The sequence below is a fragment of the Hylobates moloch genome, unplaced genomic scaffold (genome assembly GCF_009828535.3).
Source record: "Hylobates moloch isolate HMO894 unplaced genomic scaffold, HMol_V3 SCAFFOLD_1, whole genome shotgun sequence".
Lineage (NCBI taxonomy): Eukaryota > Metazoa > Chordata > Mammalia > Primates > Hylobatidae > Hylobates > Hylobates moloch.
In genome coordinates this window covers 203035745-203057804 of record NW_026652276.1, presented here as the reverse complement: position 1 = coordinate 203057804, position 22060 = coordinate 203035745, and the positions used below count along the sequence as shown (strand labels likewise).

The following is a 22060-nucleotide window of genomic DNA, read 5'->3' as shown; positions in this document are numbered from 1 at the left end:
AAGAACACGATTTCGTTCTTTTTTATGGCTATGTAGTATTCAGTGGTATATACGTACTACATTTTTTAATCCAATTCACTGTTTTTGGTGTTTTTTTATTTTTGTTTCACTTTTGTTTTGTTTTATTGAGACGGGGTCTCACTCTGTTGTCCAGGCTGGTGTGCAGTGCTGTGATCTCGACTCACTGCAGCCTTGACCTCCTGAGTTCAAGTGGTCTTCCCACTTCAGTCTCTGGAGTAGCTGGGACTACAGGCATGCACCAACATGCTGGGCTAATTTTTGTATTTTTTGTAGAGATGATGCTTCACCATGTTGTCCAAGCTTGTCTTGACTCCTGGGCCCCAGCGACCCACCTGTCTTTGGCCTCCCAAAGTGCTGGGATTACAGGCATGAGCCACAGCCCCTGGCCCCAATCCACTATTGATGGGCATGTCAATTGATTCCATGTCTTTGTTATTGTGAATAGTGCTGTGACGAATATGTGAGTGCATGTGTCTTTTTGGTAGAGTAAGCTATTTTACTTTGGATAGATACCCAGTAATGCGATTGCTAGGTCGAATGATAGTTCAACTTTTAGCTCTTTGAGAAATCTCTGAACTGCCCTCTAGCAGCTGAACTAATTTACATTCCCACCAACAGTGTATAAGTGTTCCCTTTTCTGAGAGAATAATTTAATCAGAACAGTACCTTAAGATGCAGCTTTAATACAGTTCAAATACCTTAGAAGATAGGGTTGAAAAAGGGAGTTTCTGATTAGTTTCTTCCTGTTTTTAAGCTTGTTGCCTTATGTATTGCACCCTCTTGTGGCCAAGGCCTGCATCACAAACAAAGTTAACATGGTCACTGCAAGCTACATCACACCAGCACTGAAAGAATTGGAAAAGAGGTAAGTTTTAATCATTTTAAACAAACTGAATGGATCCATGGCATTGTTTTTATTTTATATCCAAGTTTTCCTTTCTCCTCTTTCCACCTGCTGCAGTGTGGAAGATGCTGGCATCACAATCATTGGTGAATTGGGATTGGACCCTGGTCTGGATCACATGTTAGCAATGGAAACAATAGATAAAGCCAAGGAAGTGGGAGCCACGGTGAGCCCAATTTATACCCAAAGGGAACATTAAAATGTCTAACTTCTTGTGTACAGAATCAAAGTATGAGTTATAATATAGCAACACCTTTAATCAAAGTTAAATTTTTTTTTTTTTTTTTTTTGAGACTGAGTTTTGCTCTTGCTGCCCAGGCTGGAGTGCAATGGCATGATCTTGGCTCACTGCAACCTCCATCTCACAGGTTCAAGCAATACTCCTGCTTCAGCCTCCCAAGTAGCTGGGATTACAGGCACGCACCACCATGCCAGCTAATTTTGTATTTTTAGTAGAGATGGGGTTTCTCCATGTTGGTCAGGCCAGTCTCGAACTCCTGACCTCAGGTGATCCACCCGCCTCGACCTCCCAGAAATTTTAAATAATATCTTATAACTGCAAAATATCCATACAGGAAAACAATGTCCAAGTCTTTGGTAGCAACCAATTTTTGGAGAAACATATGCTACTATAAAATTTTGGCTTAATACAAATTTTAGATTACCTTGAAGATTCTGTAATAAGGTTTGACTTTTAAAAGTGAGAAGAATCTTTGGGTATCAGCAATCCGTTGATATGAAATATCTTTTATGAAACAGTACCTTTGACAAGGTGTAAATGGGATGATTCAGATTGTTTTAGGTTTTTGAATGTGTGTGTATATATATGTATTAAAATTATATATATGTAAATTTATAATTTGAATACAAAAGTTAGTAGGAACTGACTAAGCAGAATTGAACTAAGAGTTGGATTTTTAACTGAACAAAATGTTAGTCACTGTTTTTACAGTTTTTTTTAAAAAAAACCATATATATAAAATTAACTGCTATTTAACCAAATGGTACATGCTTTGAAGATGTATTTTCGAATGCCTTAGTAACTGTAAGAATGAGAAACTGTAGCAAGTTTACTCCATTCATATCATTGTCTTCAATTAATTACTTAGACATTCTCTAAGTTGTGAATTCTTCCTTATTTATTGATTCTTTAACTTATAGATTGAGTCATATGTTTCCTACTGTGGTGGGCTTCCAGCCCCTGAACATTCAAACAATCCATTGAGATATAAATTTAGCTGGAGTCCAGTGGGAGTTTTGATGAACGTAATGCAGTCTGCCACCTATCTGCTCGATGGAAAGGTGAGGAATCTCATCCAAGCATAGTGATATCAACCTGCAATAACGGCCTGAGACAGTCTAAATACTCCCTGATCCCAAACCCTTTAATAATGGCAATGCTGCCTGTCTCCATTATCTCCTCCTGTTTCCCAGTGTATATTTTCTGTTCTGTTTAGCACGGTCTCCTTGCTGTTCCCAGCAAAGCCTGTGCCTATTCTCCTCCCTAGGCCTTCTTGCAAGTTGTTTCTGCTATTCAAAAATTCACTTCTCTATATATGTAAACACTGGTCATCTCTTGATTTATTTCAGCATGACAAACATTTTCTGAGTATCTACTATGTGCTGGACTTTGGTCAAGTTACCCAAGACTGTCACCGAGAATGAAATTCATGACCTCAGAAAGCTCACAGCTGGATTGGGGATGGGGTTTAGCTCTTGGAATGGAGGGTTTGATGTGCTGGGGAAAGAAACTACAATTTCTTCCCCAGCTGCCATGTAACAGAACATAAGAACTCTCCAAGTTTAATATTATTTTCATTATTTTACAATAAGAAAGCTATGGCTCAGAGAGCATGTCCAAGGTCATTTGGCTGAGATTCAAACTCAAGTCTAACTAACTCTTAAGGCTTTTTTTCTCCTTTTGCCAGATTGCCTAATGGCTGGAAAGACAGACATGGGAATAAGTAATTATAATTTAATAGGGAAATTTCCAAAGTATGTTAAAGTGGCTCAGAGGTACAGATGGGATAACAGTTTAATTGGCCTTGGTGAAGGGGTTGGGGGAAGGAGGATGGGGAGAAGGAAGACTAGTGGAGAAGAGGATGTGCTTGGCCTTGAAGGATTTGAAGGTGCCAGCTAGGCGGGGATGTTAGCACTAATGGTATGACAGTTTTATAAGGGGAAAAATCAGGTTTAGGGAGTTAAGATAACAGCTACACTTAAAGAGATGGCAAGTGACAGAGCCAGTATCCAAATCATGTCTATCTGACTTCATAGTTTATGCTCATAGTTTGGAGAAAAACGAAATGAGACTCAGAGTGCCTCTTTGAATTGTGTGTTGTAGGCACCTCACTCACCTTGCCCTAGTCCTGGCCCTGCAGGCAGTGATGAGTAATATGATCAGCTAGATGTGTCTTAAAAAGATTATTCTAGCATCAATATTTTACATTGTCAATGTATTTGTGAATCGAAACGTATTTCAGGAGTAGAGGGAAAGAATTTCTTAAGCTACAAGGTGAATGCTGTTATTAGCCGTGGTCTTTTGTGCCTGTGATATAGAGCATAACTCATACTTGGCTTGGAATTACAAAGGGAGTTTAAAAAGTACCTGGGCCTCATCCCCAAAGATTCTGATTTGCCTGGGTTTGGGGATTTTTTAAATCTTCCTAGTGATTCTAATATGCAGCTGAATTTGAGAACAACTGATTTAATGATCAGAGAATCACAGCTGCACTTAAAATAGTACTAAACAAGCAGGACACTTTAGCTCGATGCTGGAATGATGTGTGACATGTTTCAGGATAATAAACAGGATCAATGAGTTCTGGTCTAATTCCTGGCATCCCTCATAACATAGCCAAAGACCAGGCAGTTGAAAAGATCCACTGGATGTCAGTTTCCTGATGTGTAATGTGAGCACTGATGTTCCATCCAATTCTTTAATTCTATGAATCATGAAGGTTTGCACCAGAATCTTAGTCTGATGTTTTACCAAGCACACATCCTTTTACATGCTACAGCCTGTCTGCTATTGCATTCCAACAGCTCCTTTTACCTTCTGCAATCTGAAGAGACTGGCCTATGTTTGGTATAAATTAACATGTGAAGGCAGGACAAATTCTTGCCTCAGTTGAGTAAAACACTTATTTTTAGGAGGCCTTATAAATGCTAAAAATGGTAACAATGAAAGGGTCAGCAGAGTGCAACCATGCAAAAGAAAGAGCAAGGAACTTGGTATCTGTGGGCCTGGCTTTGTGCTCTAGTTCTGCCATTACTGGTTGTGAGCTTTGGGTTCCTTGTCTGAAGATAAAGACAATCATTGTTCTTGGACATTTGGGTTGGTTCCAAGTCTTTGCTATTGTGAATAGTGCCGCAATAAACATACGTGTGCATGTGTCTTTATAGCAGCATGATTTATACTCCTTTGGGTATATGCCCAGTAATGGGATGGCTGGGTCAAATGGTATTTCTAGTTCTAGATCCCTGAGGAATCGCCACACTGACGTCCACAATGGTTGAACTAGTTTACAGTCCCACCAACAGTGTAAAAGTGTTCCTATTTCTCCACATCCTCTCCAGCACCTGTGGTTTCCTGATTTTTTAATGATGGCCATTCTAACTGGTGTGAGATGGTATCTCATTGTGGTTTTGATTTGCATTTCTCTGATGGCCAGTGATGATGAGCATTTCTTCATGTGTTTTCTGGCTGCATAAATGTCTTCTTTTGAGAAGTGTCTGTTCATGTCCTTTGCCCACTTTTTGATGGGGTTGTTTGTTTTTTTCTTGTAAATTTGTTGGAGTTCATTGTAGATTCTGGATATTAGCTCTTTGTCAGATGAGTAGGTTGCAAAAATTTTCTCCCATTCTGTAGGTTGCCTGTTCACTCTGATGGTAGTTTCTTTTGCTGTGCAGAAGCTCTTTAGTTTAATGAGATCCCATTTGTCAATTTTGGCTTTTGTTGCCATTGCTTTTGGTGTTTTAGACATGAAGTCCTTGCCCACGCCTATGGCCTGAATGGTATTGCCTAGGTTTTCTTGTAGGATTTTAATGGTTTTAGGTCTAACATTTAAGTCTTTAATCCGTCTTGAATTAATTTTTGTATAAGGTGTAAGGAAGGGATCCAGTTTCAGCTTTCTACATATGGCTAGCCAGTTTTCCCAGCACCATTTATTAAATAGGGAATCCTTTCCCCATTTCTTGTTTTTGTCAGGTTTGTCAAAGATCAAATAGTTGTAGATATGCGGCATCATTTCTGAGGGCTCTGTTCTGTTCCATTGATCTATATCTCTGTTGTGGTACCAGTACCATGCTGTTTTGGTTACTGTAGCCTTGTAGTATAGTTTGAAGTCAGGTAGCGTGATGCCTCCAGCTTTGTTCTTTTGGCTTAGATTAAGAAAATGTGGCACATATACACCATGGAATACTATGCAGCCATAAAAAATGATGAGTTCGTGTCCTTTGTAGGGACATGGATGAAACTGGAAAACATCATTCTCAGTAAACTATCGCAAGGACAAAAAACCAAACACCGCATGTTCTCACTCATAGGTGGGAATTGAACAATGAGAACTCATGGACACAGGAAGGGGAACATCACATTCCGGGTACTGTTGTGGGGTGGGGGGTGGGGGGGGCGGGGACAGCATTAGGAGATATACCTAATGCTAAATGACGAGCTAATGGGTGCAGGAAATCAACATGGCACATGGATACATATGTAACAAACCTGCACATTGTGCACATGTACCCTAAAACCTAAAGTATAATAAAAAAAAAAAAAAAAAAAAAAAGACAATCATGCCAGCCTTCCAGGGTTCTTAGTCAGTGAGGTCACATAGATTGCAATCTGCCTAACAGCAGATTGTCAGGCATGTAATCAATCTAGCAAATATTAGCTACATAAGGAAATTAGTGGTTGTGAGAGTTTAAGAAAAACAAGAGGTTATTTTCAGGTAGCAGAAGTTGTATTTGTTGAATTTGAAGTTCTCCTCTTTCATCCTAAATGTCTTTTGTAAAAATGAGTGCTTTTTGCATCTCTCTGACACTGTGGAGGATACCAAGAGAAAACATGACACTTTTCTTTTCTTTGCTAAAATGATACTTTTTTTCAAGGTCCCACTTGCGTTTCCTCTTGTGAATGAAGCTTTTTGTGACCACTCCAGCCTCTTTTCACTATGATTTTGTCTGAACTGAATCAAAGAATCAGACACTTTGTTTGTCTGTGTCTAAGAATTTTCTAGGTGCTGCATTATTCAGTCAGTAATTCAAGTGTATCAGTCTGTTTCCCAAGCCAGATTGTTGAACAACTTAAAACCTCTCTCGTATTCTTGCCCTTCACTCCCTCTGCCATCACCACCCTCCACCATGGAGTGGGTCTTAAATAATGAACAGAATCATAATGGGAAACCAAGTCACCTCTCTGACTTCTACTTAAATTTGAAGACTTAAACTTTTCCAGAAATTGGGCAGTGGCCTATGAATTTGAACATATCTCATTGTCTTACATCTTTGCAGTAATTTCTAGCCACTGGTACTATTTCTAACTTCTAATTTGATTCCTAACAATTCTGATTTTCTTCCACATATTCGGAGACAGTGATTTCATCTTCTCTTAGTTTCATTCCCCTCACACTGGTGGTGTACTTTTTTACATTGGTGGCATTTGGGAGTGACATGGCAGAGCTTTGCCATCATCTTCTGCAGTGTTTCCCAGTCTAACCTGGCAAAACATGTAGTCTAAGTGAGAAGTGTGCTTGCTCTGCAAACATTGCTTTAAGATAAGTTTTCTAGCCTTCTATCCATTGCCTGCCACCACCTTGACTGCAGCACCCAGCCCCTTGGAAATCAAGAGCTACCATTCTCTTCCTTTGCCTGTACCAATTCTTTATGCAACTTTCAGTGCATCCCAGGTGGCATAATCGGGAATGCTGTACTTTGTCAATATCCCTTTCAAAATACTGATCCAGAAATAACCATGATTAAGGGGACAGTGCAGTAGAAGGAACACAGACATTGCAGTCAAATAGAACTGGGTTCAGATTTGCCTTTGGGTGACTCAGCCTCAGTTTTGAGCTCTGAAAAATGAGTTATTTCATGGATTAAAGATAATGCCCAGTACAAGGCACTGGGCACATAGTAGGCCCTGAAAAAATGATTGTATATTTCCTTATTAGTTTAGTGATCAAGCTTACTGTGATTATTTGAATATATATGATACATTTATTCAAATATAGCAGTGATTCTCTCTAGTTGGGAGATGTGTATTTGTGTTTGTCTGTGTGTGTGTGTGAAAGAGTTGGACCTAGACAAGCTTGCGACAGCAGTGAATAATGAGCCTGAGCATTGTCAGAGCAGAAAGAAATGTATATTCTCTGCAAAACACACAAATATGTTTCTGTTGTCATTCAAATTATTAATAAAATAATAAACAAGAAAGAACTTATTGTTGAACTACATTATATACCACTAGAAATACAACTATGAATGAATATCAAATGACAGTAATTACCCAGTAATTTTTGGGTCAGGTTGCTTAGTCAACTGCCATTCTCACTAAATGAATCATTGCCATTCAGCTGACATTTCTTCATCTTCTTTGTAAGGATTTCATGATAGACTTAGGAACTTGCTGTTTTATTTATGATTGGTAAGCTAGAATATTGTGGTCATTATTGAATTTTTCTTTCAGAGATTTCCCTGACCTTCAAACAAGCAAACGAAACTTAAGAATTGTCATAGATTATAGAAATGAGATGGGTGTGAAGACCCTAAAGGTCAACATTTGCTTTTTTTGTTTTTTAAGAGATGGTGTCTTGCTGTGTCGCTCAGGCTATTCTCAAACTCCTGGGCTCAGGCCATCCTCCTGCCTCAGCCTCCTGAGCCAAGTAGCTGGGATTACAGGTGGGCACCATCATGCCCAACATTTGCTTTCTTAGATTTTTTCAAAAATTTAGAATTCTATTAAATAAACTGGTTTTAAAGAAGTAGTTCAGAAATCATCCCCCTCTTTGGAAATGTTTACTCTGCAGTCTAGTAGGCTTCACAAGAAAATTAAATGAAAGGCATTCCTCACATCCTTCATTCAGATTTTCACTTTTGAAATTTTAAATGGTGCTTGGCACTCTCCAAAGTGAGCCTCTGAACTGAAAAGACTCCAGTGGTCCTGACATTGCAGTCAGCATATCCCTTTTCTTTCTGGGGCTTCATCCACATATAAATGAGTTTCCATTTTCTCTCTCATACAAAGGCACGTTCAGAACCCATCTACTAATAAGGCATGAGAATCATTAAGTTTAGCCAAAGGCCTCTTCAGGCAAATCCTGTGAATTCACCTTAAAGTACATTGGCAGCTCCATGGTACAGTGTTATTTTGTGCAGCTTTAGAGAAATTGGTCAGAAATTGTTTCCAGTGGTACAAGAAGGATAAAATTCAGTTCCACCAGCAGCACCAACCAGAATTCTCAGACCTAATTTTGTCACTCCAGAATGCTTTCCATTATCCCAACGATAATAATAAGCCAATAAACTAGAAGAAAATTTAGTCCTTTAATTAAAATTAGAGACAAAGAAATCCTTCATTGCATTTTGAGTATGTGTGATGGGGGTAGGGGTATGGGAAAGAGAAGTACTGAGATATCAAAAGATTTTTATTTCATCCCTCATGTTATTCCCTTCACAATTTGTGTGATCTTCAATGCATAGATAGTAACTGCTCAATAAATTTAGCTGTATGAATGAAATGTATGTGACTGATGCCTAATGTGGCATTTAGAAGGCTCATGAAAGTAAAAGAATGAGAATATTGATTGTTGTTTGAGCATAGAAGCCATTTAAATAATTATCTGTTGCTTTTAGCTTATTTAAGTTTATTTTTTAAACACTTTTATATAAAATAATTTTGTTTAATTTTTAAACATTTTATTTTTAAATAAACATTTAGAAAATAAATTTTTTAAAAATTAAAACGTTTATTTTAAAATTTTTTTCTAAATGTTTATATTTTTTAAAAAGGCAAACTCTAGTGGGAAATAATTTAGTGCCATTTTATCCAGGGGAGGGAAAAAAAATTGAAAATAAGACCTTATATTTAGAAAAACTAAATGTTTTAAAGTCAAATTTTTTTTTTTTTTTTTTTTTTTGAGACGGAGTCTTGCTCTGTCGCCCAGGCTGGAGTGCAGTGGCGCGATCTCGGCTCACTGCAAGCTCCGCCTCCCGGGTTCACGCCATTCTCCTGCCTCAGCCTCTCCGAGTAGCTGGGACTACAGGCGCCCGCCACCACGCCCGGCTAATTTTTTGTATTTTTTAATAGAGACGGGGTTTCACCGTGGTCTCGATATCCTGACCTCGTGATCCGCCCGCCTCGGCCTCCCAAAGTGCTGAGATTACAAGCGTGAGCCACCGCGCCCGGCCTTAAAGTCAAATTTTAAAGCTTGAGAGAAGAATTGCTTTGTGAATTATATTAGTAGAACAGCTTAAGTATGGGATGATGATTATGGTGGTTTCATTATTTTTTTTTTCAAATTTCTGTTGCTTTCTTTGTCCGTATAATGCAGATAAACCCTAAAAGAAAGGAACAGCTGTAACCTCATGTGTGCCTTCTCAATGTTTCTCAGATTGTGAATGTTGCAGGAGGCATCTCCTTTCTTGATGCCGTTACGTCCATGGATTTTTTCCCAGGATTAAATTTGGAAGGCTATCCTAACAGAGACAGTACAAAATATGCTGAGATTTATGGCATTTCTTCTGCTCACACTTTGTTGCGGGGGACACTGAGATATAAGGTAAGCAGCTGGACTTTAGATTCAACATGTTGCCAGTTTTGATGTAAGTGATGTGTACACTTAATTTTTCTTAGTAGTCAAAATAATTAAGATGATAAACCAAGTTGGAGTCTATTTTTTCAGGAATCTTATGATTGATTGAATATCTTAGGAGACTCACCTCAAAATAAAAAGATAATTAATTGACTCATTAGGAGTTGGGGACAGACAGGGCTTCAGGCTTAGTGAGAGTTGGAGGTCAAGTGACTTCCCCAGGACCTGATTTCTCGAAACGTCTCAGCTGTTCTTTCCAGTATTCACAGGAGTTTCAAGTGCTATGCGATGGCAGAGTGGTGGCAGCACCCCCAGCCTCTCAGGATCAAATTCAGTGGGAATAAAAAATGATACCTTTCTAATAGCCAAAAATACGATTTTTGTCTCATTAGCTCCCTAAGGTCAGTGGGATAAAATGCGCCCATGTACTTTGGCCTATGTTATATGTCCTAGAACTGGAGATGGAATCAATGTCATTAAAAAAAACATGGGCTGGGGCTGGAGGAAATGGACGGGATGAAAGGGGCTTCCCCAGAGCAAATCCAAAATGTTTTTAAACCACAAAATGGGGAGTACATTCTAGGAGCATAAATGCAAATGTCCACTACACATTTATTGATCACAAAAAAAGCATTTACAAGTGTGACCAAATCAAGACAACTGGTGTAATAGTTTTCTAGCATAATATCACAAATTGGGTAGCTTGAAACAATACGGGTTTATTCTCTCACCATTCAGGAGTCCAGAAGTCTGAAATCAAGATGTGTGTGAGTAGGGTTGGTGCCTTTTGGAGGCTTGACTTTGAGACACATCCATCCAATTTGTGCCTCAGTTTCGTATCACCTTCTTCTGTGTGTCTCACTGTGTTGCCTCCTCTTCTTATTAGGGCACTAGTCATTGGACTTAGGGTTCACCCTAAATCCAGGTTGATTTCATATTGAGGTCCTTAGTTAATTCTATCTGCAAACATTCAAGTGAGGCCATATTCTGAGGTTCTGGATGCCCATGAATTTGGTGACAGGGCACTAAACTCAACCTAATGTAATCAGCATACCTAAAATACGTGCATCTCTCAGGATCAGAGACCTGATTGCAAATCTGTCTGTCTTGTGAGATTTCCTGGCCAAGGCCAGGGAGGGGATTTGTCTCATGTGTGTTATCTAGTATTCTCTATCTTTTTATCTGGAAGATGTAAGGCATATGGACCTGTCAGTGATGACCCTTCAATCTTGTGCCTGCTTTTCTGTTGCTCTCTTATCTTTTTTTGCTGGCTGTTCCTTTTGCCTGGAACTTCTCCTCCAGGTATTTGTATCATCCTCCTTGGAGCCTTGTTCTTTTCTTCTCTGCAACCCTGCCCCTGGTAACAATGGTTTTATTCTCTATCTCTGCATGTTTTACTTTCTTAAAAAAATTCTGCATGTGAGTGAGATCATGCAATATTTTACTTTTTGTGTCTCACTTATTCCACTTAGCATAATGTCTTCCAGGTTCACCTGCCTATCTGTTCTTAAAAAGAAAACAACCACTATATTTCTTACTCTTGAGAGCTTCTGTTACATTTATGGGCACTTAGCACTTACTTCTCAGCATTTTAAGTTATAATTTTATGTATATTTTTCTTATCTTCCAAAAGAGATTGTAAGCTCCTAGAGAGCAGGTGCTTGTACTCCATGAATATGATTTTTTCATTGCCCAGGAATCAAATGAGACATCAGTGATAATGTCCTACTGAGATCTAGGAGCTGTGACTCTTCTACCAGCCTTTAGGCACAGTAGAAATTCTAGTCTGAACTCATGCATACTATCCCCAGGTCTGGCAGATTTCTTGATCTATTTTCTTCAATTTGTTCAAAGAATATGAGTAGTAACTTTTTTTTTTGGCCAGCAGTTAGGATATATAGCTTTCAGTATAGTCTTTTGACAAACATATAGATCCAGGAATGAAGGATTTTAATAGATTTAAACATTGAATAAAGGTCTCAACAAGGTGTGCAAGTGGGAGACATCCCCACAGATTCCCTGAGGATGGAAGATGTCACAGTTTTCATAATCATGAGGGCCACCATCCTGGACAATGCCAGCAACCCATTGGTAACCCTAACATTCTTTCCAGTATTGGAGATGAGATACCATCATTCAAATATGACAGAGAGGCCTCGACTACTCTCCTTCTCTGCCTGCCTATCACCTGCTTGTCCTAGACGCAGTTTAATAGCACCTTCCTGTGGTATCCTCCCTAACTCCTTCCCCTTGAACCACCCACACCCATCTATGTGAGTTCCCCTTCTTTTGTGTTCCCACAGCTATGTTTTCCTCTAACCCAGCACCTATTAATATAATACTCTACTACAATTCAGTCATCAGTGGTGATGCATTTTTGCTTACCATGGACTGGGCATTATTTGCTTGAGTTATCTGACCCTTCTGTTGACTGCAGTTTCTACATGGATGAGACTGCAATTTTTTCATCTCTGTGGCCTCAGTCCCTAGCACAAGTCTGACATACGGCAGCAGTTTGCTAAATGCTTATTGATGAATGAATACGTAAAATAAATTCATTTCTAGGGGTCAGCATAAAAATATATTTCTGAGATTAATAAATAGCTCAGAAATCAGTATTTTAGATGTTGGATAAAGGGATCTCTAGCACCTATCACGTCCCAGAAGCGAGCTAAACAAGCTAGTGATATTACTTTTCTGTTTCTCCTCTTTGAAGTATATTTGCATTTGAATTAGAGCAAATGAGAATTCTTTTTTTAGTAACCTTTGAACAGTTTGAACAATATAACCTTTAGAAATGGGAAAATTGCTAGTTCGCCAGACATTCAGTAGTGAAATATCTGATGGTTACAGGAACTATTTTATATTTTAAAACCTCTGTTGCTCCCTAGAATTATTTCCCTCTCTCTCTTTTCTTCTCTCTCTCTCTGCTTGAGCAGTAATTACAGATAAGATAAATTTTTTATCTTAGCCCTCTCACCCTGCTTCTCATTTGCACACTGGGGAATAAAGACCATTGTGGTCTTTCTTTACTTCATCAATTATTCAGAATCTATTTATCCAGGCATTTGTTCTCTTTTAGGGATTGGAATGCTGAATAATGGATTGGAATGTTGAATAATGTTGAATACCTTCCTATGGTATCCTCCCTAACTCCTTCCCCTTGAACCACCCAGCCCCATCTATGTGAGTTCCCCTTCTTTTGTGCTCTCACAGCTATGTTTTCCTCTAACCTAGCACCTATTAATATAATACTCTACTACAGTTTAGTCATCAGTGGTGATGCATTTTTGCTCACCATGGACTAGGTATTATTTGCTTGACTTATCTGTCCCGAAGTGGGCATTGGGATGAAGAATATGCACACAAATAAAATATTATATAACATAATATAATATAAAGGTATAATTTCCCTGCTTTCAATACCTACAGTACAGCAGCTGAATAGACATTTAATTACGAGCTGTGTTAATTGCCATGATAAAGGTATATACAAAATGCTATAAGAAGGGAGTGCCCACTCACCTAGGGGACTCACAAGCGGTGCTAAACTGGGTCTGAAGGGAGGAGAAAACATTTCATAAATGAAGAAGTGTGGCCAAAACATTCCAGTTACAGGAGCAGCATGTACAGAGGCCCTGGTTTCTGGAAGAACACAGCACATTTGGGTAATAGTGAAAGTGGAGATCTGTGAGTTAGGCTAGATGAGCATATTGTGATGAGTTTTATATAATATACCAAGGACCTCAGGTTTGCTTTGTAGACAATGAAGGACATATGAGGAATTTTTATCAGAGTGGTGATATTATCATAGAAAAATCTCTGATTCCTACCTCTTTTTCTGCTCTCCATATATCTTGGGGGTAGTGGCTCTAGTCAGTAGATTGGATTTTCTGCTTTTGAGGAGGATATTCTTACAAGTTCCTCCTTCCATTATAAGAAAGAGCTCAACTGACTGTTCTAGTAAATAATATTCTGCTGAGCTGACAGCATATAACACATAAGAAAATTTGCCCTTATGCTGCCAGAAAATTCCATTCACATGTTACCCAGAAACAGAAGACCTAAGTTTTGCAAAGTCTTTTATGTAAACCAGTAGAATTGTTATGACACTATTGATCTCAGTTTGAGCTTGAAATTGGTTGTATCTATATCCTCAATACTTTTTTGGTGGGCTGTGGGGAGGGGTTTCTAGTAAAGATGGGAAAACCTGCTAGGCAAATTCTAAAAGAGCTGTAGTACTCATATCATCAATGTAAACAATTTTCTAAATTAGTTACAAAGATACATCCCTCTTTTCAAAAATATTTTGCATTTTTTCATTGGAAGAGAAAAATTTTGTATACTGCTTATTAATTCTTGTTTCAGGGATATATGAAAGCTTTGAATGGATTTGTAAAATTAGGTCTTATAAACAGAGAAGCACTTCCTGCCTTTAGACCTGAGGCCAACCCTCTCACCTGGGTGAGTGACTCCGGAATTACATTCTATCTGCTCCTCTTCAGGAATACCTTCTGAAATGGTCGGGAGTGAACTCTGCTTTGGATCAGCAAAAGAACCCATTTTTTAGCTTATGAACAGGAAGATAAATCCTAACTCCAAAGCCCCCTTTCCCTTCACTGTTGTGGAAGAATGGAGAGGGTGTGGGGCTGACACATATCAGGCCTGTTTCCTGCAGCAATTTATACCATTTGACTGCTCCTTGAGCTGTGATAAGAGATGTATTTGCTCTCTGCATTAAGCTCTGAGCTCTTCCAGTTGTCTAAGTGGTGACCCAGTGACGGGAGTCATTTGGGCTTCCTGAAAGTGAGAATCCAGGAGAGTTACTAGTGTATTACAGAACTGGATTCCCAACCTCCAAATCTTGTCAGTACTCTCATTTGGTTACTTATAACCATGAGTGATTTGATTTTCAGTTATACTGAGCTTATGCATCTATCTGTTGTTGTACCAAAATCTTAAGGCCTCAGAGTTGGAATGAACTTTGGAGGCTTAGAACTGAATGTGAAGTAGAGCTTCTACTGACTGCTCAAAATTAACTCATTACCAGCTGGTTGTTCAACTTAAACTAGTGTGCCTGTATTCCAATAGAAATGCCAGAAGTGTATCACAAGGAGAAAAGGACCAATGTTGCTAATTCCATTAAATCTCAAAAAAAAAGTTGCTAGCTAGTTTCTTAAAAGAAATTATTTTAAAATTCTTTATGGGTGCATAGTAGGTGTATATATTTATGGAGGACGTGATATATTTTGAAATAGGCATGCAATGTGTAATAACCCCATCTGGGTAAATGGGGTATCTACCACCTCAAGCATTCATCATTTCTTTGTGTTAGCCAGTTGCTTTTACATTCATCTTTTTTGTGTGCATTTGTGAACCTTTCCAATCTTAAGTTTTACCTTTCATACATTTACTTGTTGGATAGGAGTGAATAAATATCTGCAGAGAGAACCTGGGGTTGAGGCAGCTGGCTTGGGAAGGTTGGTGCAGACATTCTTAGGGATGGTCTTTTTTGTAAAGGACCAGATTATAAAGGTTTTAGACTTTATGGGCCATACGGTCTCTATCAATACCACTCAGTTCTCCCATAGACGATACATAAACCAATGAGCATGACTGTGTTTCATTAAAACTTTCATTTAATAAAACAGACAGTGAGCCAAATTTGGTCTGTGAACCAGTTTGTTGACTCCTAATCTAGAGCATAGCTTTTCCTTTGGGAGCCTAGAAAAAATCTTGTTTTGAAAGTAGAAAAAACTATGGCTACTGTTTAAGTGTTCTTCCTTTGAGATTTTATTACCTGCAAGGACTTTCTCATCTCTTGAACCTACAAAAGAACCTGGGTTGCTACTGGCAACCACTGCAGTAAGCCTTTTCCACTTTATCCTGGTCAAAATGGACTGCTGGAGGGTAGGGGGAGAATGGGTAAAAACAGGGATAGAGAGGGTATACAAAGACAGGGAACGTGCTGGTAAGAACTGCACCATCTGTTTTGTATTGAGTTGATCTTAGAACCCATTTTTATTGGTGAAATATCATTTTGGAATAGCAGCTATTTATTGATGTGTAAGTATGCGGATGTGTGTTTGTATGTGTATGTGTTACAATTTGCTATTTCCAATTATTTTTAATTTTAAAATTTGAGGTGTATTTGAAGTTCAGCGTTTTAGTAGGATAATTTTTCAGTTAATTAAAAAAAAATTGTTAGGGACTTAGAAATATTGTCTTTATTTTTCTAACCAGAAACAACTCCTCTGTGACCTAGTTGGGATTTCACCCTCCTCTGAGCACGATGTGTTGAAGGAAGCTGTTCTTAAGAAACTAGGAGGAGACAATACCCAGTTGGAGGCTGCTGAATGGTAGGCACCCACCACTCAATTTAGAGCAAAATATACTGGATCAATGATTGCTAATTTCTACTCAAAAAAAGTTAAATATTTTACATTTGTCTTTGATTAATTTGTTGCTCTAATTTCGGTAGAGAGATTACCATGTGCCATGTTCATGTGGGCATAAAGAGTAGATAAAGAGAAGAGCTCAATGGCAATTATAATTTGAGAAATGCTTATCTGGAAACACTTTACCACTCAGTTCCTAAGCATAGTGGGGTATTTTTGCTTTCCTGTAGGAGATTCTGAGTAGTCAGAGAATATTACATTAAAACATTCTTTCATGTGACTGCTTTGGCATCCTGCTGGTATACTTAATGTTGGAGAACTAACCTATAAATTAATCTCATAAAGAGCTTTGTAAGCACATGGGATTACAATCCATCATCTCTGCCCTGCTCCAGGGAGCAGTGCCTGGGTGAGTCTGGAGATGATTCTGAAGGTTAAAACATTGCTATTGTTATTGTTATTTTACACTTTAGGAGAATCCTACAACTTGAGTTACCATCTTGTAATTCTGCCCCTTCAAGATTAAATTCAAGGAGCTCCCTTTTGCTTCCCAAATGAGAACATGTATAGGACTTGAACTAATGCAGCCATCTCCTGTGCTTTTCAGGTTGGGCTTACTTGGGGATGAACAAGTCCCTCAGGCAGAGTCCATTCTGGATGCCCTCTCCAAGCATTTGGTCATGAAGCTTTCCTATGGTAGGCCATGAAGTATTAGCTAAATATACCTGAAGAAGAATCATAAGATAGAATCAGTGCAGATAATCGTATTGGAGGGTTGGCACTAAGCAGCAGGAATGGGAAGATGTGATATGACGAAAAGGGCAATTGGACTATTTTTCCAGGGGGAGGAATTTGAGAATTATTAGGTAAAATTAAACTTAGTTATTATGGGAAAGGAAAAAATAGTTTTACTATTTATTTATTTATTTATTTATTTACTTATTTATTTATTTTTTGAGATGGTGTCTCGTGCTGTCACCAGCCTGGAGTGCAATGGCGTGATCTCGGCTCACTGCACCTCTGCCTCGCAGGTTCAAGAGATTCTCCTGCCTCAGCCTCCCAAGTAGCTGAGGCGCCTGCCACCATGCCCAGCTAATTTTTGTATTTTTAGTAGAGACAAGGTTTCACCATGTTGGTCAGGATGGTCTTCATCTCCTGACCTTGTGATCCGCCACCTCAGCCTTCCAAAGTGCTGGGATTACAGGCATGAGCCACCACGCCCGACATTACTTTTTTTTTTGATGCGTTAGGCAAATGCCAAAGAAGCATTTTTGGAGCACACTAAAAGGCCTGTACAGCAGTGCCTTTGTGTCTGTAAACAGGATATGGTAACACGAACCCAGATAAAGGAATGAGATCACAGTTCTAATTTCCTTGAGGTTTTCACTTTGACTTTGGGCTAAAAAGCTGTGTAAGTAATTGTCTAGTGATCATATATAAAAGGAGGGAAAACTTTTAAGACCAGAAGGGCAGGAGGAGGAGATGACAGACAATATTTGAGTTGTATTGATGGTGGCATTTTTACTTATCTTTATTTGTTTTAAGGTCCTGAAGAAAAAGATATGATTGTGATGAGAGACAGCTTTGGAATCAGACATCCTTCTGGACATTTAGAACACAAAACGATTGATCTTGTGGCTTATGGGGACATCACTGGCTTTTCAGCCATGGCTAAAACTGTGGGGTTACCCACTGCCATGGCAGCCAAAATGTTGCTTGATGGTAAGTGTGTTCATTTGAGGCATAAGCCTGTTTCCATATCACCTCCAAGCCATTTGGTGCCTGGATGTCAAGTAATTGCTCTTGAGCGTAACACAGGCATTTGCTAAAAGTGAACCATCTTAGAAGATCCAAGCGCAGACTGCTTGGGAGGTCCCCTTTTGGTGAGTAAAGCATATGGGCTTTGGGGATAGACCTGATTTCTGCTCCAGCTCAATTACAAGGTGGCTGAGTGATGGGTTCCAAGTTACTCAGCACCTCTGAGCAAGAGTTTCCTCATATTTAAAGTGGGTATTGCCATCCCTATTTCACAGAGTTGTTGTAACACTAACTGATATAATACATAAAGCTGCTACCACATAGAAGAGAAGGGTCACCAGGGAATGGTAATTTCCTTCCTTTCTTTGGTTTCTGCAATGTTGGGAGTGATAACTCTAAAATAGAAAAAGATATTCACTCCAGATTCTCCAGAATATAGGTTAAGTTTTATTAGTCTTCATATCTCAGCATATTATTAGTACTCAATAAATATTTTAGACTAAATGAATACAAATTTCAATCCTCCACTCTCCCTAGAAGATCACATAGACATTCAATAATCATTGCCTCTGTTTGGCCCTCAAGAAAGAATGAGGGGAGTAGAAAATATCAAAGCATATAAATGTGAAATAATGAAAAAAAAATGTATAGTAGCATATCAGCTAATGTCAAATTAAATGACCAACTTAATTATTGAGGAATCAATAAAGAAGTAAGTGACAAAAGTTGGGGTCATTGTGGCCTCTAGTGAGAGTGCCCAGGTTCTATGTTTCAGTCATACTAACAGGTGCCTGTGCCCATATAATCAAACTTGTTACAACTCACTCTGTTGGTGTCTTGCCTTTTTAAAAAAATGACATTAGCAAGTTAAGCCGACCAGTCAGATTTACTTTACTTCTTACTTTACTTTATTCTCTGATTGTCCTGGCAGTAATTAATGCAGTTAAGTGTACAAGTTCTGACAATATCCCTAGGTCCGGCTGTGCTTTCAATCTAAAATCAACTCCTTTTCCTTACAAAGTGTTGACTAAGTAATAATTTACTAAGGGACATTTTTAAGCAGCTACTTAAAAAATGCCTAGGCCTCCAAGAATTCATTGACTCTGAGTTTGCTTCTTTGTGGAGACTCTTGATCGGGAAATTAACCTCTGACACAACCTTTAAAATGGTAATTACACATTTATTTTCTTCCAGGTGAAATTGGAGCCAAAGGCCTAATGGGGCCCTTTTCAAAGGAGATCTATGGACCAATTTTGGAGCGAATTAAAGCAGAAGGCATTATATATACTACACAGAGTACAATTAAACCATAATTGGGAATTATATTTTGTTTTTTTCTTCCCAGGCAATACACCTCTGAACATGTGTGTGATAAATGGGTTTGCTAATGTGCTGTTTTAAAGTATAAAGCATAATATGTTTTGGTTAACACAATGTACTTTTTGAACTGTACATCTTTATTTTAATATGGAAATGTTTGGAACAGGAGATGCCAGCCACTAACAGGGAACTTTAATAATTCTACCCTGTATTTTATAAATATGTATGTGAAAGTGATGATTGTGCTATTTGTTAATTTATTGTGCCACTTTTTTCTTAAAGAACATATTGTCTTATAACCAGCAGATGAAGTTTTACTTTTTTAGTCAGAAAAAATTTCCTCATAAAGCTATATTTTTATATTTTTAAAATTGATACAGTTAGATACCTTTAGATTACCTATCTGTAAGTTTTTGCCAAAATGCTATTTTGTGCCCTTTTTGTAAAGTCATGATTTATTTTGTAAATGTAGTTCCTTATAGTTTTCTCTTGAGTGTTTGGAAATGAGAATAGATAAGATTAAATTACAATTTACAAGATCACTTCATTAGGTACAAGAAAAGTATTTAACAAAATTCAACACCCTTTCACAATAAAAAATAAAAAATAAAAAAACCCTCAATAAACTACAAATAGAAGGAAACTTCCTCAACCTGATAAAGGGCATCTATGAAGAACCCACGGTTAGCATCATGCTTAATGGTGAAAGACTGGATTATTTCCCCCTGAGATCAGAAACAAGACAAGGATGTCTGCTTTGGCCATTTCTATTCAACTTGTACTGGACAGTCAAGAAAGGGCAATTAGACAAGAAAATAAAATAAAAGTCATCTAGATTGGAAAGGAAGAAGTATAACTAAATAGAGATGGGAGACGATATGGTGGTTTTGTGCATAGTAATCCAAAGGAAAACTATAGAAAATCCAAAGACATGATCTACTAATAAATAAATTCAGCAAAGTTACAGGATACAGGATTAAATATGCAGAAATTGGTTATCTTTCAATATAGTATCAATGAATAAATCAAAAATGATATTAGGAAAACAATTTAATTTTCTTTTTTTTTTTTTAATTATACTTTACGTTTTAGGGTACATGTGCACAATGTGCAGGTTTGTTACATATGTATCCATGTGCCATGTTGTTTTGCTGCACCCATTAACTCGTCATTTAGCATTAGGTATATCTCCTAATGCTGTCCCTCCTCCTTCCCCCAACCCCACAACAGTCCCCGGAGTGTGATGTTCCCCTTCCTGTGTCCATGAGTTCTCATTGTTCAATTCCCACCTATGAGTGAGAACATGCGGTGTTTGGTTTTTTGTCCCTGCGATAGTTTACTGAGAATGATGTTTTCCAACAATTTAATTTTCAATAATGGTCAAGCTTGGTGGCTCATGCCTGTAATCCCAACACTTTGGGAGTCTGAGGCAGAAAGACTGCTAGAGGCCAGGAGACCAGCCTGGGAAACAGTGAGATCCCATCTCTACAAAAACAAAAAACCAACCAACAAACAAAAAACAACAAGCAAACAAAAAACAGCTGGATGTGATGACACACATCTGTGGTCTCAGCTACTCAGAGGCTGAGGTGTAAGGATGGCTTGAGCCCCAAAGTTCGAAGCTGCAATGAGCTATAACTGGGTCACTGCAATCCAGCCTGGATGACAGAATTAGACCCTGACTCAAAAAAAAAAAAAATTCACAGTATCAGAAAGAGTAAAATACTAATATAACTGAGGGTCCAGAAATATTGATCACATTTATGGTCAACTGACTTTTGAAAATGGTGCTAAGACAATTCAATGGGGGCAAAATAGTCTTTTTCATTAAATGGTGCTTGGAAACACGGATATCCACGTGCAAAATAATGAAATTGGACTCCTACCTCATATCACATATAAAAATTAACTCAAAGTGGACCTAAGATCTAAATATAAGAACTAATACTATAAGTATCTTCGAAGAAAACATGGCATAAATCTTTCTGACTTTGAATTAGGCAATGATTTCTTAAATAAATGACACTAAAAACAAGCAACAAAAGAAGAAAATAGGTAAATTAAAATTAAAACCATTTGTGTTTCCAAGGCCAATATCAAGAAAGCAAAAATACAACCCACAGAATGAGATAATTTTTTTTTTAAATCATGTATTAGTTAAGGGAGGAATTTGTATTTAGAATATATAAAGAACTGTTACAACAATAATTAAAAGGCATATAATTCAATTTTTAAAAATCAACGAGATCTGAATTAACAGTTCTCCAAAGAAGATACACAAAAGGCCAATAAGCACATGAAAAAGTTCTCAACATCATTAGCCATCAGGGAAATGCAAATGAGATCTACAATGAGATATCACTTTACACTCACTGGAATAGATATATGATCAAAGTGATAATATCAAGTGTTGGTGAGGATGCAGAGAAATTGGAACCCTCATGCACTGTTGGTGGATACCCACGAGATACAAAAACAAATGTCTACACAAAAACTTGTGCACAGATGTTCTTTGCAGCATTATTTATAATAGCCCAAAATTGAAACAGCCCTAATTTCTATCAGCTAACAAGTGAATAAACAAAACGTGGCATATCTATACAAGGAATATTATTCAGCAATAAAAAAAGAGATGAATTACTGATATGCACCACAACATGGAAAAACCTTGGAAACATACCAAGTGAAGAATGCCAGACATGAAAGGCCACATATTATATGATTTCATTTATATGAAATGTCCAGAACAGGCAAATATATATAGAGAGAAGGCAGATTAGTGGTTGCTTAGGCTGAGGGGTTGGGGAGGACAAAGGGGTGACTGCTAATTAGCATGGGATTTCTTT

At 38.1% G+C, this 22060-nt stretch overlaps 1 protein-coding gene and 1 non-coding gene across 4 annotated transcripts in view; one reads left to right on the top strand and one right to left on the bottom strand.

The window, feature by feature from the left end:
• Positions 1 to 19451, top strand: part of AASS (aminoadipate-semialdehyde synthase) — a 70620-nt gene extending 51169 nt beyond the window's left edge. For all 3 annotated transcript variants that reach the window (XM_058426262.1, XM_058426251.1, XM_058426254.1), the window contains 9 exons: positions 776 to 886; positions 983 to 1091; positions 2087 to 2227; positions 9538 to 9705; positions 14107 to 14202; positions 15982 to 16097; positions 16744 to 16832; positions 17682 to 17858; positions 19089 to 19451. In XM_058426262.1, the coding sequence (XP_058282245.1) occupies positions 776 to 886; positions 983 to 1091; positions 2087 to 2227; positions 9538 to 9705; positions 14107 to 14202; positions 15982 to 16097; positions 16744 to 16832; positions 17682 to 17858; positions 19089 to 19207 (1126 nt within the window). In that variant the 3' untranslated portion in view covers positions 19208 to 19451. The remainder of the gene's footprint in view (positions 1 to 775; positions 887 to 982; positions 1092 to 2086; positions 2228 to 9537; positions 9706 to 14106; positions 14203 to 15981; positions 16098 to 16743; positions 16833 to 17681; positions 17859 to 19088) is intronic.
• Positions 13922 to 13982, bottom strand: LOC116809880 (U7 small nuclear RNA). The gene has a single exon (XR_004370046.1). It is a non-coding gene; the product is annotated as a U7 small nuclear RNA (small nuclear RNA).
• Positions 19452 to 22060: the final 2609 nt, after the last annotated feature.